The 15,887-nt window shown below is 52.5% G+C and overlaps 1 protein-coding gene across 2 annotated transcripts in view; it reads right to left on the bottom strand.

Moving 5' to 3' along the window:
- Il18rap (interleukin 18 receptor accessory protein) overlaps positions 1–15,887 on the bottom strand; it is a 29,282-nt gene that overhangs the window by 3,748 nt on the left and 9,647 nt on the right. For both annotated transcript variants that reach the window (XM_004633261.2, XM_023717507.1), the window contains exons 4-9: positions 12,738–12,888; positions 8,812–8,877; positions 6,727–6,850; positions 4,519–4,670; positions 3,209–3,346; positions 812–985 (exon numbers count right to left, since the gene is read on the bottom strand). In XM_004633261.2, coding sequence (XP_004633318.1) covers positions 812–985; positions 3,209–3,346; positions 4,519–4,670; positions 6,727–6,850; positions 8,812–8,877; positions 12,738–12,888 — 805 coding nt within the window. The remainder of the gene's footprint in view (positions 1–811; positions 986–3,208; positions 3,347–4,518; positions 4,671–6,726; positions 6,851–8,811; positions 8,878–12,737; positions 12,889–15,887) is intronic.

The following is a 15,887-nucleotide window of genomic DNA, read 5'->3' as shown; positions in this document are numbered from 1 at the left end:
CATACAAAGTCCTCCTTCTGCATGTCCTTCTCCCTGCAGACTGCAGAGGTGACCTCAGTCCTCCCGCCGGGCCCAGCTCCGGGCACTCACCCACTTCCCACCACGCTCAAGGTTACTCATCCTCAAGCCACTCCCTTCTTCACAAATGAATAAAATCCAGGTTCGTCCCTGGGTCGAAGCCTTTGTTCCAGAAGCCATCGTCGTGGCTGGACTTAGGGCCTGCTGGGGCCCAAAGCTACAAATATGCCTTAATGTTGTTATTCTTGTTACAGGGTTGTACTGGTTGGTAGACTGGAATCCACTCACTAGAATCCCAATAACTTCCATGTGGCTGCAAATACTAACTTCCTGGGCTGCAATAAGGACCAGAAGGGCTCTACAAGGCTCTTAGGCGCAGAAGGAAGAAGACATAGAAGAGTGTGTTCCTGTCCCCAGCACCTCCCCTCCCTCTCTGCTTCCCATTCTGCCACCTGTACTGTGTCAGCTCTACCCACTGGTAAGGGTCCGCGCCAGTGCCTCTCAGTTTCAAGCTGCCCCCCTTGTGTTCTGTGTCCCCAGTTTCTCTAGGAGCTGAGCTCACTGGAGCTGGGCAGGCTGAACCATGAGGGTCCTGTGCACCCCACATGGCCTGGGGAGCAGGGGTTCAACAAAGAGACTGTGGCTGGAAGGCCACAAGGGCCGCTCCAGCTGAGCCTGTGTGGTCCTGTGCTGAGTTCTGAACGGCCTCCTAAGGGGGTTGCTATGCTTTTTTCACTCCAGGCTCTCTGTGCCGTGGGTCACGGGTCGCTCCCTAAGCAAAGGCAGGACCTACCTCCCCCAGGGGCCACATCTCTGTCCAGCAAACACAAGGTGAATCCGTATTTGTTTTCCAAGACCTCAGGAAACAGGTTCAGGGCCAGGCGCTCCTCGCTGACATGTGAAGGGGCCTCACTCCCTGAAGCGCACTGCTTCGCATAGGACACAAAGGCATCAAATTCCTTTTTATCTGAGCAAGAAGAGCGATATAAATGCCAGCTATTCGCACTGTGTCCTCATTGTAGTTCCTGAACGGATGCCTGGAGCTCAGGCTAGAACTCTGTCTGCAAGCACACCTGGGTTGAGGCAGGACACTTGGGGCATGAGCTCCCGGTGACGTCAGACAGCGCTGCAGTGTGTGAGCCGTCTAAGGCACACAGCAAGTCCCATCCCTCCCATCCCCACGCAAAGCCCCAGCACCCTGGAAACCAAACCGCTGAAGTCTTCCACAATTCTAGCCTGCGTGGTCTCTCCAAAATGACCCTGGACTATAATATTTAAATGACAGAACTGAACAAAGAAAGGGGACACAGATGAATGACCATTTTTTATCTGTGTATTCAAGATGGTTAGGATAGATAAAAAGCCCCATTCTCTTAATTCAATGAATAGAGGGATTTGTTCTAGTAGTGTTTGTAAATAAGTATCAGGTCTACATCTTGTACAACAACCACTAGGAAGACAGTATGCAATGTGTTAATTATTGAAACTGTCCTACCAATTTCATTTGAAACTGTCTCATTGCTATTTATTACTCAATAAAATTATGGAAAAAATAAAAAATAAAAATAAACAAAAACAAAATGACCCTGGATACTCAACCTTTGCTCCAAAGCTTTCATTTTGCTGCAAACCTCAAGCTGACCAGCAGAGGGTAGTGTGGCGCTGCACCTGAAAACCGAGGTGCGCTGGGGTTGCAGATCTGATTGCCAAAATGTGTTTTTCCTATCGGAAAGGTGGTGGCGTGCGGGCGTTAAAAGGAGTGACAACATTCACCGGTCATGTAATCTTGTGCTGTAAACATGTACTCATGAAAACTCTCTTTAGCTGTATAAAATGAGAATTTAGGCAGCTAAATGTCTGACCGCGAGGGAAGCGTTGCGCTTCAGCCTTCATTTGTCTGCTGGTAAAGAGAGAAGCAAGCGAAGAGCCCTGAGCGTGGTAGGAGAGGGGGCGCTTGCTGGCCCCACAGCTGGTGCCGCTCCTCCACACGTCTGGAGCCTAGAGACAAACGACCTTGAGGAAGAAGTGAGGAGTCACCCGGAGGCAGCGGGGCGCCAGCTAGACACAGGGTTCTGCTGCACGGGAAAAAAAGAAAAAAAAAAAGCCAACTATTTTTTTAAAAGAAGAAAAAAACCCAAAACAGCTCCAGTTCCAGAGTGTGAACTCAGTAGCTGGTCCACAGAAAAACACAGCCGACTTGTTGTCTGGCTGCTGTGGCGTGTTTGGCTCTGCTTTGGGGTTTGGGGGATCGTTTGATTGTCTTGCTGCCGGGACTGAACCCAAGTCTTGACGCCTTGCTTGGTCCCTCCTTGTGCTCTGCTGTCTCCCAAGTAACAAAACCGTGCATTAAAACTGCAGATATTTTGTCCTGGAAAGCCCAGGACGAGAAAAAACAAACAAACAGAAACAATGGCCCTCTTCTGGTCCGGAAGCTCCATGTTAATGAGCGTTGTTTCCTCTCTTGCCCCTAAGCTTCAGCACTCCTAACAGTAAGGGCCCTGGCATTCCTCGGGGCTCCCTCCACTCCCCTAACCCACAGGACCCTGCTCCGAAGTCCAGCCCCAATGTCTTCCGGGGTTCAGCTCTAGGCTTGTGACTTCACCTTTCTCTGCCTACGAGTCAGGGTGGCTGGGACACTTGCAGAAGATAATGTATATACTGGGCGTGCACCGGAGTCCCCAACAAATAACCATTGCTGGCACCAGCTGAGCTTGCCTAGATGCAGAGACGCCATCTGGAAAGCTTAGCTCTGTGTCTCTCCCAAGGAGCTCCGGTGGCCTCTGTCTGTACAGGCGCTGCCCCAATCCTACGAGGCAGCTGAGCTGTCTGGGGCTGGGTGTGCTTTTGTCAGCTTGCTGGAGGGCAGAGCAGAAAGCTTATTTAAAGTCCCACCAGCCCCAAAGGAGCACCAGCTACAGGACTGTTGGTCAGTGGAATAAAGCAAAAAGCTATTTCCCCATCTGTCGCGGCAAGAGGCTGCCACACAGACGACTCCAAGCCCCAGGAGGGCAACGTCCCATCAGGAGCGCCCGTCCTGAGCTCCCTTACACTCATCCCCCACAGCAGGAGGACCCAAAATCTTTTCCCAGTGTAATTCCAAGAAGCAGAGCCAGTGGGCAGTGACCGCACTGTCTTGTTTGTCTGTGGGCTCAGAGGGGAAGTCAGTGGGTGACAAGCAGGATGTCCTTACCCCCAAGAGTCTCGTCCTTGCTCTGGTAGATCTGGCACAGCAGCAGGATTTCGATCCAGTAGGTGTAGACGAGGACGCCAGCTGCCAACAGGCCCACCAGGGTGGAGGCAGTGCCGAGCAGGACATACAGGAGCACCCCTGGGGAGACACAGTGGCTGAGAGCCTGCAGAGGCCGCCGCAGGCCGTGACCAGCGCGGGTGGCGCTGTGGGCCTCCTACCACCTCTCCCTTCCCTATTCTCACCCATCACTGCTATTGGAAGCATCTCAATTAAGTCTACTGGGAACTGTCTACCATCAGCATTAAAGAGCTTGGGGGAGTAGTCACTTCCTGGTTGGGGTGACCTGAAATGTCTATCACAGTCATTTTATTATTATTCATAATCTATAACTTCAAAACAACCCATTTGCATCCTTCTCAGTGCATATCATAAATTATTTTATATTTTCCCATCCTTACTTAAATGGACACTTCCTGAGACCAGAGGCCATGTGTGGCCCATAATCTATAACTTCAAAACAACCCATTTGCATCCTTCTCAGTGCATATCATAAATTATTTTATATTTTCCCATCCTTACTTAAATGGACACTTCCTGAGACCAGAGGCCATGTGTGGCCCACCGTGGCACCCAGCACATCTGCTACAGCAAGGTGGCTACAAAGCTCCACCGAGAGAAGCGTCTCCAAGAGCATCCACGAGAGTCCAGGCACACACTCGGGCTTACTGAAGCCTGGCAAACACTCGTGGCCATATATGTCGTGGTCAGCTACTACTTAGGTGGTGGGGTGAATGCCCACCCCCTCTCTGGACATCGTCATAGAGACACTGAACAGCCACTCTGTGCTTGAGCTTCCACTCCAGCTCTTCACACGGCTAAGATCTGTGCTGTGCGTGCATCACTCTGCACACTGTGCAAGCAGACCCCTTCCCTTCGCTGTTCTCCACACTCGGGAACAGCAGCTCGCCGTGCTGCCCAGCAGTCAGGAGGCAGGGGAGGGGCCGAGGCAGCTGCGTGCCAGCAGAACAGGAGTGTGGCTGCAGGAGGGGGGGGGATGAGCGGCGGGCGCTCTGCAGAGCATTAGTTACGAGGTGCAGGTCTGAGCCACGACTCTACCAGCTCCAGGGCCTTGGACAAGGACTACCTGGGTTAACACAGCAGAGGGCTTATGCAGAGTCCAGCACCTAGAAAACATGTTTACAGGCTCAGAGGGCAAGTCGGTGGGTAAAAGGTGGGGTGTCCTTGTCACTCACCTCAGGGAAATGCCACCCCATGCAGCGAAGGGCTTGTGCCCTCCAGCGTCGGCTCACCTCCTCTCTTCTCCTTCAGTCGGATGGTCTGGGTCACGTTGCCCACAGAGTTCTGGGCAAAGCACACAAACTTGCACCCCAGCTCGCGCCACGTGACTTCCTTCAAGAAGACAACACACTCGATGACCTCCTCCTCAAAAGTAGACTTAATACTAGGGAAGGAGGGAAAGTTAATGTGAGGAGGGAAGCACCCAAGGGCCAGTGTTCGGGGCCATGGGATCTGTAGCCTCTGAAGACAGCAGACGAACCAAGGTGGGCAGAGTTGGCCACCGTGCCTGACTTCCTGACTGCTGAGCTAGACCCTAAGCCGTCTACCTATGGCCCTTCCTGGCTCTCCTCACTCTTCAGAATTCCCTTGAGAACAGACAGCAGCAGTCACCGTAGGTGGCTCCCTCCTGCCCAGGGTCTACTGTGTCCTTGACTCTCCTGAGAACTGGAAATGAACTCTAATCTCCTGCGCTGTCCACTTCACATAAACTCCACACAGGAATAATGGAGTGTCTCGACCAGGCCAGTGACACAGGGGACTCAGAAAGAGGCCCTTAGCTTGTACTTGCAGGAAGACCCACACTCTGCGGCCCCGTCCGTGAAATGGGGGGGGGGGGCGTTTGGCGACAGGCACAATTTGAGTTCTATAAAATCACCTGCGCCCTGGTTAGAAATTCTGCATGTGTGGGTGATGTGGGTGATGTTCCAGGGCTGCACTGCTGTGAGCTGTACACCAGCTTCTGTGCCCCAGCGTTTCCTACCTGCCCTGGACTGGGGTGAGCATGTCACCCCTCCTCCTCCTCTCCTGACAGGGCCCTGCAGCGTGGAGGCTGCCGTCCGCGGGCTGAGGCGGCCTGAAGGAGCCCCCATCGCGCGCCCGCCGACTTGAGCGTTCTAGCAGCTTCTGCTCAAGACGGGAGCAGCGGCTTCCCTGGGCACGCACGCAGGCCCTTGCTCGAGGTGCTCGTTCTTGCCAAAGCCTTTCCTGAACTTCGTGAGATATGACAACGCACGCTTTTCAGAACGATATTGCATGTGTTCATCGAAATGTCTGAGAAATTAGAAGATGCTTACGTACTACGTAGATTCCTGCTTGGGATCAGACCTTGGGTAAACGCAAGGACGCCCGCTTCGCTGACCCACCTGGCTGGACCCAAATGGATCCACGGCTACCGTCCCCTCAGAGAATGGCTGAAGAGCTCAGGGCTCAGGGGGCTCTGAGTGCCTGGAGCTCCCCACTCTCCTCTGACTTAACCCCCCCTCAATCCCACTTGCTGACCCGACTATTATGCTGCAGACATCCGTCAGCGAGGCCTCATTCCTCACGAGACAGAGGAGCTCCCCGAGACAGACAGCCCCGTCTCCTCTGGCCAGAGAAGTGGCTTCCACTGTGGTTCCTGCACTGTTTTGACCAGACTCTGTATCAGGCACTCCTTCCCTGGGGGCTTTCCAGTCTACTTGTGTTTTGTGAGTCTGGGTCCCCGAGCCGAGGCACGTGGAATGTGCGGCACTGCTGAGACCAGGAGGCGGGGCGTGAGCGCCTACCACCTGTTGGGCATGGACATGCTGTTTCCGGCCCAGAGGTGCGCAGCTGGGCAGCTGGATTGCCTTCCTTCCTTCTTTCCTTCCTTTATATCTCTTCCTCCCTTTCTTCTTTCCTTTTTAAAATTTTCTTTAAGTTTTTGAGACTGGATCTGGCTATGTAGCCCAGCCTGGGTGGGAACTCACTTCATGCCCCAGGCTGGCCTTGAACTTGCTCCTGCTTCATTCAGCCTTCTGAGTGCTGAAATTACAGGTGTGCGCCTCCACACCCAGCATGGATAACTTGATTTTTAAGGCAGCGCAAAAAGCAACCAAACGCAGATGCAAGTAAAGGAACGCTTTAACACAGCCCTGCATGGCCTGGTGACAGGCTCTGAGTTGACTGCATCATGGGGACATCAAAGTGTGCTTAGCAAGATCTGAGGTGGCTCTGCCAGGTCTGCATGAGGTCATCTTAGGGGACACCGTCATGCCTGGCCCACAGCCCCAGGCGAAGCCCTGCGGCCCTCAGAGTTAATATTCACATGCACACTGCCGTTCTGTGTCTACTCTCACAGCTGGTTGGTGCCAGTGGTGAGCTCGCCGCACATAATCCACTCCGGGTGTATTCTGCTGGTTTCTCGGGTTGAAAGCTGCTAGGCTGTTACTAAAGCAAAAGTTCCTGGAGGTTTTTCTCACCTTTTTTCCTGGAATGTTGGGAATCCCCACTCCCGGTCTGCGTCCTTGATGTACCACCTTATCACTGGGTTGAAGTCCCGCTGGAAGCCAAATCGAACAGCACAGTGAAGAGTTAAAGGTTTTCCTGAAGAGGAGGAGGTCAGGGAGACAGGAAGGAAGCACGTGAGAACGCTCAGTGTCAGAATGGGGAGGCAGGTGTGACCACGGGCTCGTTTCTGACATGGCCAAGTATGCGGCTGAGATGGGGCCACCGGAATAACGAACCCTGGCCCACCCCATTCACAGACCCAGAAGCCCTGGTTACTCGTCTCTTGTGGGCAAGACTCCTGTGGGCAAGTCTGTGTCTCCAACATGTGACTGTATGAGGTCAGCAGGAAGGTCAACAAGGTCATATCCAACGGTCCTGATGGGGCCAGGCGAGACACTAGGACATAGGCCGTTTCAGGGACCAGCCAGACCCACAGCACCACTGTTGAGGTACCAGGAGCACCCCCAGGGAACATTTTAGGAGCCCATGTTTGCATGCTGAATGAAACCACAAGGTCACTGTTGCATGTAGTAAGGAAATCATGTTACACTCCGCTGTTCTCATGAGCAGAGTCCACGGCGTGCTGTCAGCCTGCCCCCTCCACCCTTCTCTACAAGGGTTACCCAGATGTGCCCTGCCTCAGCCTATTCTGGAACAGGTCGGTTCCTCCTCAGCTCCAGTCATTATTTTTGTCCCTGGGTGTCACAAGATCGATTGTGGGCTATTGTTCTGATGGGACGATCAATGTGGAGTCCTTGCTGGTGTATTCACGTGACTGGGAGATTTGGGAAGCGTGCATCCTGAAAAGCAAGCGTTGTCGTATCTCACAAAGTGAGGACTCATCAGAACGCTCCACTGGTACATCTCTGAGGTTCGTTCGTGAGGACTCATCAGAACGCTCCACTGGTACATCTCTGAGGTTCGTTCGTACCACATGCAACTGGGCTACACATGTTGTGACCCTTCTGTTGTCCTAACTTCCTCCAACTTTCTCTACAGCTTTAATCTTGCTAGAGTGTGCTTCCGGTGCACGACTGCTACGTCCATGGGAGCCTGGTGCCCATCTTGGCCCTTTCCCCGCCTTTGTCTCTCCCTTCTCCCGCACCCTCGTCTCCTCTTTCTACCTCCACACCCTCACTCCTTGCTAGCCATCATCCCTGCCTCATTTTTCTCTTCCATTTATTTATATTTGGGGTTTTCCATGTGAGCAAAAGCATCCCACACTTAGCTTTTCACGTCTGACTTATCTCACTTGATGCTGTTGCCTCAGGAGCCATCCGTTGTCCTGCAAAGACCTGACTTCATTCTTCTCTATGGCTGGACTGAACGCCTCTCCCCTCCCACAAAAAATGACCCAATCAGCAAACAGGCAATGAACGGAACGGATGCTGCCCCACTCTTCCGGTGTTGGCTGGATCGGTACAGCTAGTCCCCTTATCTGGTGAAATCTGTATCATGATGCTTGTTTTATACATCCTTCCACAATAATAACTCTTACATTAACACTGAAAAGCACACATACTGAAAGAAAACAGAAATCGCCATTTAGTGTTTAATCCATCCCTTCCTACCTGGCTATGGGGAAAGACGTAAATGCTGCTGAACTTGACAGATGAAAGGAGCCCACACGGGGTCGACTTCCACGCTGCCCAAGCAAGCGCACTATCTGGAATTTGCGTGGAGCTTCCGGTATTCCAGTGAAGTTCCTCAAAGACCAGACCACATATTCAGAGGGTAGAAGCTACCCAAGTTGGTAAATAGACTGAGACAACCAAGAAGTACAGCCGGGTCTTCCTGGGAGAGCCCCAAATCTACCAGTCATGTGACTGCATATTGATTGTCCCATCAGAATAACAGCCCACAATCAATCTTGTGACACCCAGGGACAAAACTAATGGCTGGAGCCGAGGAGGAATCCGAAACCGTTCAAGGCCCAAGGTTAGTTAGGGCTGAACCGCAGCCAGTTCTATTGTACTTGAAGGTCAGCTCTGTTGTCACTCTCAGACCAGCTTCTGGAAGGGCGGCACCATTCAAGGTGACACCTGATGCCCACTTACCAAGTTCTACTTCCAGGACATCCTGGGTTGGGTACACGATGTCTGGTTTGAACTTGGTGTCAGCCACTAAAAGAAGAAAATTTAAAAAATCATTGTTTGAATCAAGAAATCTGAAAACCCACTTGCTGAGGAATTGGGGACAACAACGTCAGCATTTGGGTCTAAATGTTCAATGCTGTTTCTTCAAATTCAATCCATAATCCTGCAATCTAGGGACACAGGTTTCCGTGTGTAGATCCTAGCTCCTGTAATGACCTGGGTAAGCGGCTGACAGTGCCAGGGAAGCGTCACTGATGAGCCTGTGTCACAGCCACCCGGAAGTCGCTTCTCACCAATCTGCCCACCCGTTGCAGACTGCAACCACTATCTTCATCTTCTCCTGCAATGCTACAACATTGCTTTTTGGTGCCATTCGGCTGAGTCACCCCTCAGAGGGAAAACCCATGTGATAAATGTCCTTCAGCTTCTAGCCACAAACTGTCAAATGTGCTCCCCCTTTGGGCTTCCTTCTGAGTGCGTCCTATCTCCTCACCAAAGGACAGCTGAGGTCTCAGTCTCTCTCTGTCTCTTTCTCTCTCTATCTCTCTCTGTCTCTCTCCTTGTCTCCTTGTCTGTTTGTGTCTCTCTCTGTCTCTGTCTCTGTCTGTCTCTCTCTGTCTCTGTCTCTGTCTCTCTCTCATCCCATCTCTATTGTTTCAAGTCTCCCTCCCACCCTCCTTCCTTCCCTCTCCCTCCTTTAGTTGTAATTCCTCTCCTCTCTCTTCTTCTGGGCATGAGCATTTGTCCATTGGTCTTCCTTCCTATCTTTAAAATAAGAATGAACCCTCGGTTTACATCCTGCCTCAAGCATTTTTCCTTCCTTCCCAACCAAATGCGTGAAGGATGCAGCACTCCCTCCTCCATCCCCCACCTCCCTGGAGTCTGACTTCTCCCCCATCTTCCCCAGGAAACTGCTTTGATCCGAGGCCCCAGGGTGCTCTTGCACCGAGATCCACCAGGACCACCCTGCACATTGCGTGGCTGGCCGCATCCTCTTCAGCACCCTTTCTGCCCTGGCTCCACATTTCCGCCCCTCCACCTCCATCTCCCCTTCCCTGCGTCCCTGCAGGCTCCTCTCCCTCCGTGCCTGGGGCAACCTCAGTCCGCTCCCCTGAGTTCTGTGGCTCGCCCTGGTCTCCCTGGGTGGGACAAGCTTCACCGCAGGCCTCTTCCCTGCATAAGGCTTTGGTTCCCACAGCTGCCTCTACCACACCACCCGCCTCACTCCTCCCACCCCATGGGTGCCCAGAGTGTCCTGTTCCATCTCCTTTGGGACCTTCCTCCTCTTTGCCACACCACCAAGTGCTGGAGAAACTCCAGAGCTGGTTCTAGGCGACTCTCAGTGCCACTTGGGTGACCCCACCCAGCTGCTTGGCTTTAGATATCTCAGAAAGGAGATGATTCCCCTGCTCTTGCCCCTGCCCCAGGGTCTGCAGATGGGTGGAGCCAAGCGCTCCCTGTTGCCTGACGTTGACAACTAGAAGTCTTCCCTGGGCTCGCTCCACACTCCTTCGAGCGTACCCAGTAGTGTCGCCATTTGCCAGTTGGTCGCCCTACTGCTTATATTCTGCATAAAAGCCATCCGGTGTTCTGTCAGCTCGTGGACTCAGCCATGGCGCATCTGCTCCGCTGCCTGTTCACAGCGCAGCCCTGGACATCGCTGAAGAGCCTGAACCACCGACAGCACCCGCTTGCCCAAGCCAGTGCCCGCCTTTCACCCTGTCCTGTCCTGTCCCCTCTTCTCCATGCCCAGCCTGCTCATCCTGTGGGACACCCCCTCCATTTCTGGGGTCCATCCACTTCTCTCCACCTCCGCTCCCCTCTCTGACTGGGTGCCCCTCAGAAGCTGCCTCTGTGACCACTGTCAACTCTGAGCTCACCCCACCCCGATCCTTGCTCTCAGAAACACTTTCTACATAGCAAGCAGAGTGACCCACCTTGACTGAGTCTGTGCGGGATACTCCCCTGCCGATAGCCCTCAGGGGCTCCTCGGTGGCCCTGGATAAAACTCCACACTCCTCAGAACAGCAGCCCACAGTCTTCCTGCACTGTACACTGGCATCTCCTGGACGGCAGCACAGCCTGCCCTGCCTGCGATGCCCCTCCGGGCTCACTCGTCCTCAGTGCCCAGGGCCTCCTGGGACCTGGATCGCGGCTTGGCTCCAGTGGCCTCTGCCCCCTTCTCTCACTGCACAGCACTGTGATCTCTCTCTTATGGTCTGCCTGCCCCACAGTGAAGAGACCCCCGAGGCCAGGGCAGGCGTCTGCAGCCTGATTCTCAGATCCTTAGCTGCAGGCCTGACAAGTGCTAGGAGCTCACAGAATATCCATGTGGGAACAAAGGAATGCTAGAGTGAGGGGTGATGAGGATACAGGGCTGGTGCACAGTGGGCTGGACTGAGGCAGGTGCAGCAGACGCCACACGGTCCCTGAGAGGAGAGAAGCCCACCCTGCCAGGGACCCTGCGCGGAGCTGATTGGTGAGTGATGAATTCGCTTGGGAGAGACAACGTCACGAGAAGGAAACTCCCATCTGTACTCTTCTAAGGAACACTGATAACAGTGAGAGGGCTGAGATCAGAAGTGGCAGGACATGAGCCGGGAAGGGACCCCTGCACTGGACTCGGTCTTCTGCCCCTGGTGCACCTGCGTCTTGCAGGAAAGGGAGGTTAAGCCGACAGCTGTCCTTAGTAAGAGCGGAGCTCACACTCCAAGGCTCTTGGACACAAGGCTTGAGCACCTTGCCTTGTCAGGTGTCCACCCACAGCCCATGCTTAGGCTAACCACATAACTGTTGCTTAAATCAATTGCATCTCATTATTCATTAGTGCTTGTAGGTCTAGTGAAGAAAACCAACAGGGAAAGCTGAGGTGGAATTAGACTAAGGCCGCAAAGAAGAAATCCAGTAGGGGAATAAGAAAGGACAAGGCCTTGCATTTCATTATTAATCAAGGAGGTATGAATTAGGAGGAAGGAAAGAAGGAAGGAAGGAAGGAAGGAAGGAAGGAAGGAAGGAAGGAAGGAAAGAAAGAAAGAGAGAGAAAAAAAGAGGAGAAGAGAGGGAAAGGGGAAAAAGGAAGGAAGGGGACCAGGGAGATAGCTCAGAATAAGTGCTTCCCTGGCAAGCGCAAGGGCCTGAGTTCAATCCCCAGTTCCAGAAAAAAAAAAGAAAGAAAGAAAGAAAGAAAGAAAGAAAGAAAGAAAGAAAGAAAGAAAGAAAGAAAAGAAAAGAAAAAAGGAAGGAAGGAAGGAAGGAAGGAAGGAAGGAGGGAGAGAGAAAAAAAAAGAAACGAAGGGAAGGTAACTGGCACTAATCAAAGAGTCTGATAAGGCAAATATGACTGTGTTTGGGAATAATGGAAATCCATCCATAGTGAGGGTAATACCTTCCTCCAGTGCTGCCTTTCGTGGCCCAAACACACTTCACAGCACAAAGTAGCCTTCTGTCCCTTTAGTGGACAGGCCTGTGGTTAGAGGGTGAAAAGCAGCAGTGTGAGGAGCACAAACCACACCGCTGTGGCCACGTAAGGCAGGAAGGTCCGACCACTGCGGGGACACAGACTGCCATGTTGTGACTTCAACGTTTTGTTTGTCTTAAACAAAACGGATTTTGAGCATGTGGGAAAATAGTCCCACTTGCTAACGGGGTGATGAGTACACGGGAGTCAGTGCTTCGTGGGTGACACAGTTAACGTGTCCTTAAATTCACTGCAAAGTGGTCAGCTCAGCCTGTTGTGGCCAGCGGGCACCGGGACAGGCTGCGTCTCCCAGGGGCAGGCCCTGGCTCGCCGTGCCTGACTGCCCGTTCTCCACGGAAGGAGGCAGGATCGAGGCAGGATCGAGGCAGGCCCTCACTGGCCAGCCCCGGCGCGTGTCCATCCCACTCACCGATGGTTCTCACGTGGACCACGGCTCTGGCTATCCAGGAGCTGGCGTTTGGTGACAGCGCATAGTCACACACGTATGTGCCCTGGTGGTAGTCGTAAATGTCGTCCACGAGGATCGAGTCGCTCTTTTCCCCAGAGAGGACTTTTCCATTCTGGTTCAAAAGACAAAAATGTTATGTGTGTTTCTCGACGCGGAGAACCTTTATTCCAGTGACTCTTGGAGTGCCGGTGAAGAAACGTCACACATCTGAATCGGGAAGGAAGCCGGGTATCCATGTCCGCTGCAGGCACAGCGCAGCCAGGAGGACCCTGCCTCAGCACATGCTGCATGATTCCAGTAAGAAGCCAGGCATTTCCAAACACAGCAAAGGGAGCCGGCCCATCAGCCCCAAAGAGCTCTGCATCTGCTATTTCTCATTCGGGCATGCACGTGTGTGTATTTCAAGAAATTGCTATAAATTTTCTGTAAGTGGGAGTAACATAGAGTTTCTTTCTTTAAAAAAATCTAATCTTAATAAGAAATTTATTTCTTCTTTTGTGTTTTAGGGAAGGGTCTACAGGGTGTTCAGGGTCTTGCTACTAGATCGGACTCATAGTGATCCACCTGTTTACAGACTCCAAAGAGCTGGGATTACAGGCACGCGCCACCATACCCAGTCTCAATTGCCATCTCAGCACACTCCAGGGGCAGGGCTGGCATGGCAGGCCCTGGCCCCTGTGCCTGCTTTCAGATGCTTTAATCCACTGAGCTATTTGGCCGGCCCCAAGAAAATAAATTTTAAGCCGGAGGCACTAAATCAGTGAGCCGGGGCACGCGAACATCACAAGCAATGCCTGGAGACTGGGAGCAATGACTCAACTCCTGTGACGCAGAATGAAGTGAGGGCTAGGTGTAGGTACCCCGCTGGGCTCTGCCTGCCTTGGGGTCTGCAGCGACTCTGTCCCCCAGCATGAGTCTCAAGGTCCTCACCTCTGCCCCCATCACTTCCTGCCACCATCCGCCACCTCCAACCTTCCCAGAGAAACCAGGGCTGAGCCTGGCCCCTGCCCACCCTTGCCCACCCCAGATCCTTCCCCTTGTTCCCTGAAGGCTGAGGCTTATCCCATTGTCCTGACTACTTCCTGGAGCAGCTCTGGAAGTGCTCTTTCATGAGTTTCTTTATGAGGAATGACCAGAAACACCGTGAGTGTTGCTAGAGTGCCACTCAAGGGAAAGGCAGGCTCGTAAAAGGTGACAGTGCGTCCGCGGCCACTGTATTCACCAGACCCGGAACCATGTGATTTCCGGCTCTTGCCTGAAGTCAAAATAACCATAAAAGAAAAATATTTTGAATCCATTCAGGACACAGAGGCAGCTACAACAGCAATGCCAAAAAGATACTCACAAAAGAGGACTTCCAGAACGGCTGCACAAAGTGGCAAGGACAATAGGGCAAGTGTCCGAAGTAAACGGTATTTTGAGTGGCCATCGTGGCAATGGGTCTTACTACAGTACACTTTCCTAAAACATTTAAACCTAGTGCTTTCTGATCGGATCTCATACGGAGAGAGGACCAGGGTGAAAGTGTTCATGCCCACGGGAGGCAGACACACGTGGCCTCGGTCTGTCTAGTACGAGGAAGGTGGGACAGAACTGTGGTCTTGTGCGGGCCGTGTGACTACACAGAGGCCCAGGCACAAGGAAGGCTCAGAGCAGGTCGAGTGATTGGACACCAGCGAAAGAGAATGGCAGCTGGGTGCGGAAGCGCGCAGAAACTGAAGCAGGGGTGCTCACAGCCACCTTCACGTCAGCGAGGGCAAGGGCACAGTGGGGACACAGGAGCCACTGACTCGCTGCCATCGGACAGGCCCACGTGTCAGCCTTGAGCTCCAGGGTAGAATAAAGCTTCCAAGGTGGTTGGTCTTCAAGTTTCTGGCTCAGGGGCAGCAGCAGAGATCCTACAACAATAGCTGATGGAAAAGAGGTAACACACAAACGCACCACAAGACGAGGCTCTGTTATCTAAAGAGAGACCAAAATTCTTTCTCGTGCGTTACGGCACATGAATTTTCCAAAGCCTTCTCTGACTTCCTTCACACAGAGTCTGTTTCTTTCCTTTTGTAAAGTTTTTAAAGATTCCAGAGTTCAAGTGACCGACAGTGAGAGAACTGAGAAACAACCAAAAGTTTTCTATTTCGCGTCTGCTTGAGGAACTTCCCTTCCACGTTGCCTGTCAGCTGGTCGAAACTGGGATTCCCCCAGTGCGAGTGCCTGGTGCGATTCCTGGGGCCAAAGAGATCATTTTTAGCTGGAAGAAAGCGCTGGAGGACAGTCAGCCTAGCTGGAAAGGGCAGCTGGGAGAGGAAGAGAAACAAGGGCGAGGACGGCCACAGACAAGCTGAGCATTTACCAGCTGACCTCAAGGACCAAGGGCCCCTGGAAGCAGAGCTAAGCACTGGGGATGGATTCAGAGAGGAAAATTCAGAAAGCATAGGAATGACAAAGGACAGAATGTGTGTGCAGGAGAGTGGGCAGCCGCGAGAGTATACAGGGGTGCTGCAATACCTCCAGGAGCCACCGGGGGACGGCAAAGTGGCCACAGGCTTTAATCAGTGAAGGGATAGGTACAGCTTATTGGATATCAATTATCATTAAGATATCATTGGATATCAATTATATCATTAAGACTTTATGAGGTCTGTCTGAAAACTATGCTGACTCAAGTCAGTATTCCTACTCAAGTGACAATTAGTCCGTTGACTACTATAGGGACCAGTAAAAATTAAAACAAAAATTAAATGCAGCGAATACCTACCATAAGAAAGATAAAAATAATACTGTCTACTAAAAGGCTCCATAAAATAGAACTCAAAGAAAGTGGGAAGAAAAGGGCCAGCAAGATAGCTCAGTGGACTAAGCACCTGCTTAGGCAAATGCAGGGACTGGGCTTTGATCTCTAGCCTCACATGCTGTGCAGACCCTGGCCCCAGAAGCACTAGGCTGGCCACTGAGATGGGGTGTGGTGGTGCACGCCCGTAATCCTAGTGCTGGGGAGGCTGAAAACAGGAGGACCACTGTGAGTCTGAGCTGCAGAGTGAAACCCTGCACAAAATAGGAAGGAAGGAAGGAAGGAAGGAAGGAAGGAAGGAAGGAAGGAAGGAAGGAAGGAAG

Source organism: Octodon degus, unplaced genomic scaffold (genome assembly GCF_000260255.1).
Source record: "Octodon degus isolate 3935 unplaced genomic scaffold, OctDeg1.0 scaffold00052, whole genome shotgun sequence".
Taxonomy (NCBI): Eukaryota; Metazoa; Chordata; class Mammalia; order Rodentia; family Octodontidae; genus Octodon; species Octodon degus.
The sequence above is the reverse complement of the archived record's forward strand: the minus strand, read 5'-3'. Positions and strand labels throughout refer to the sequence as shown.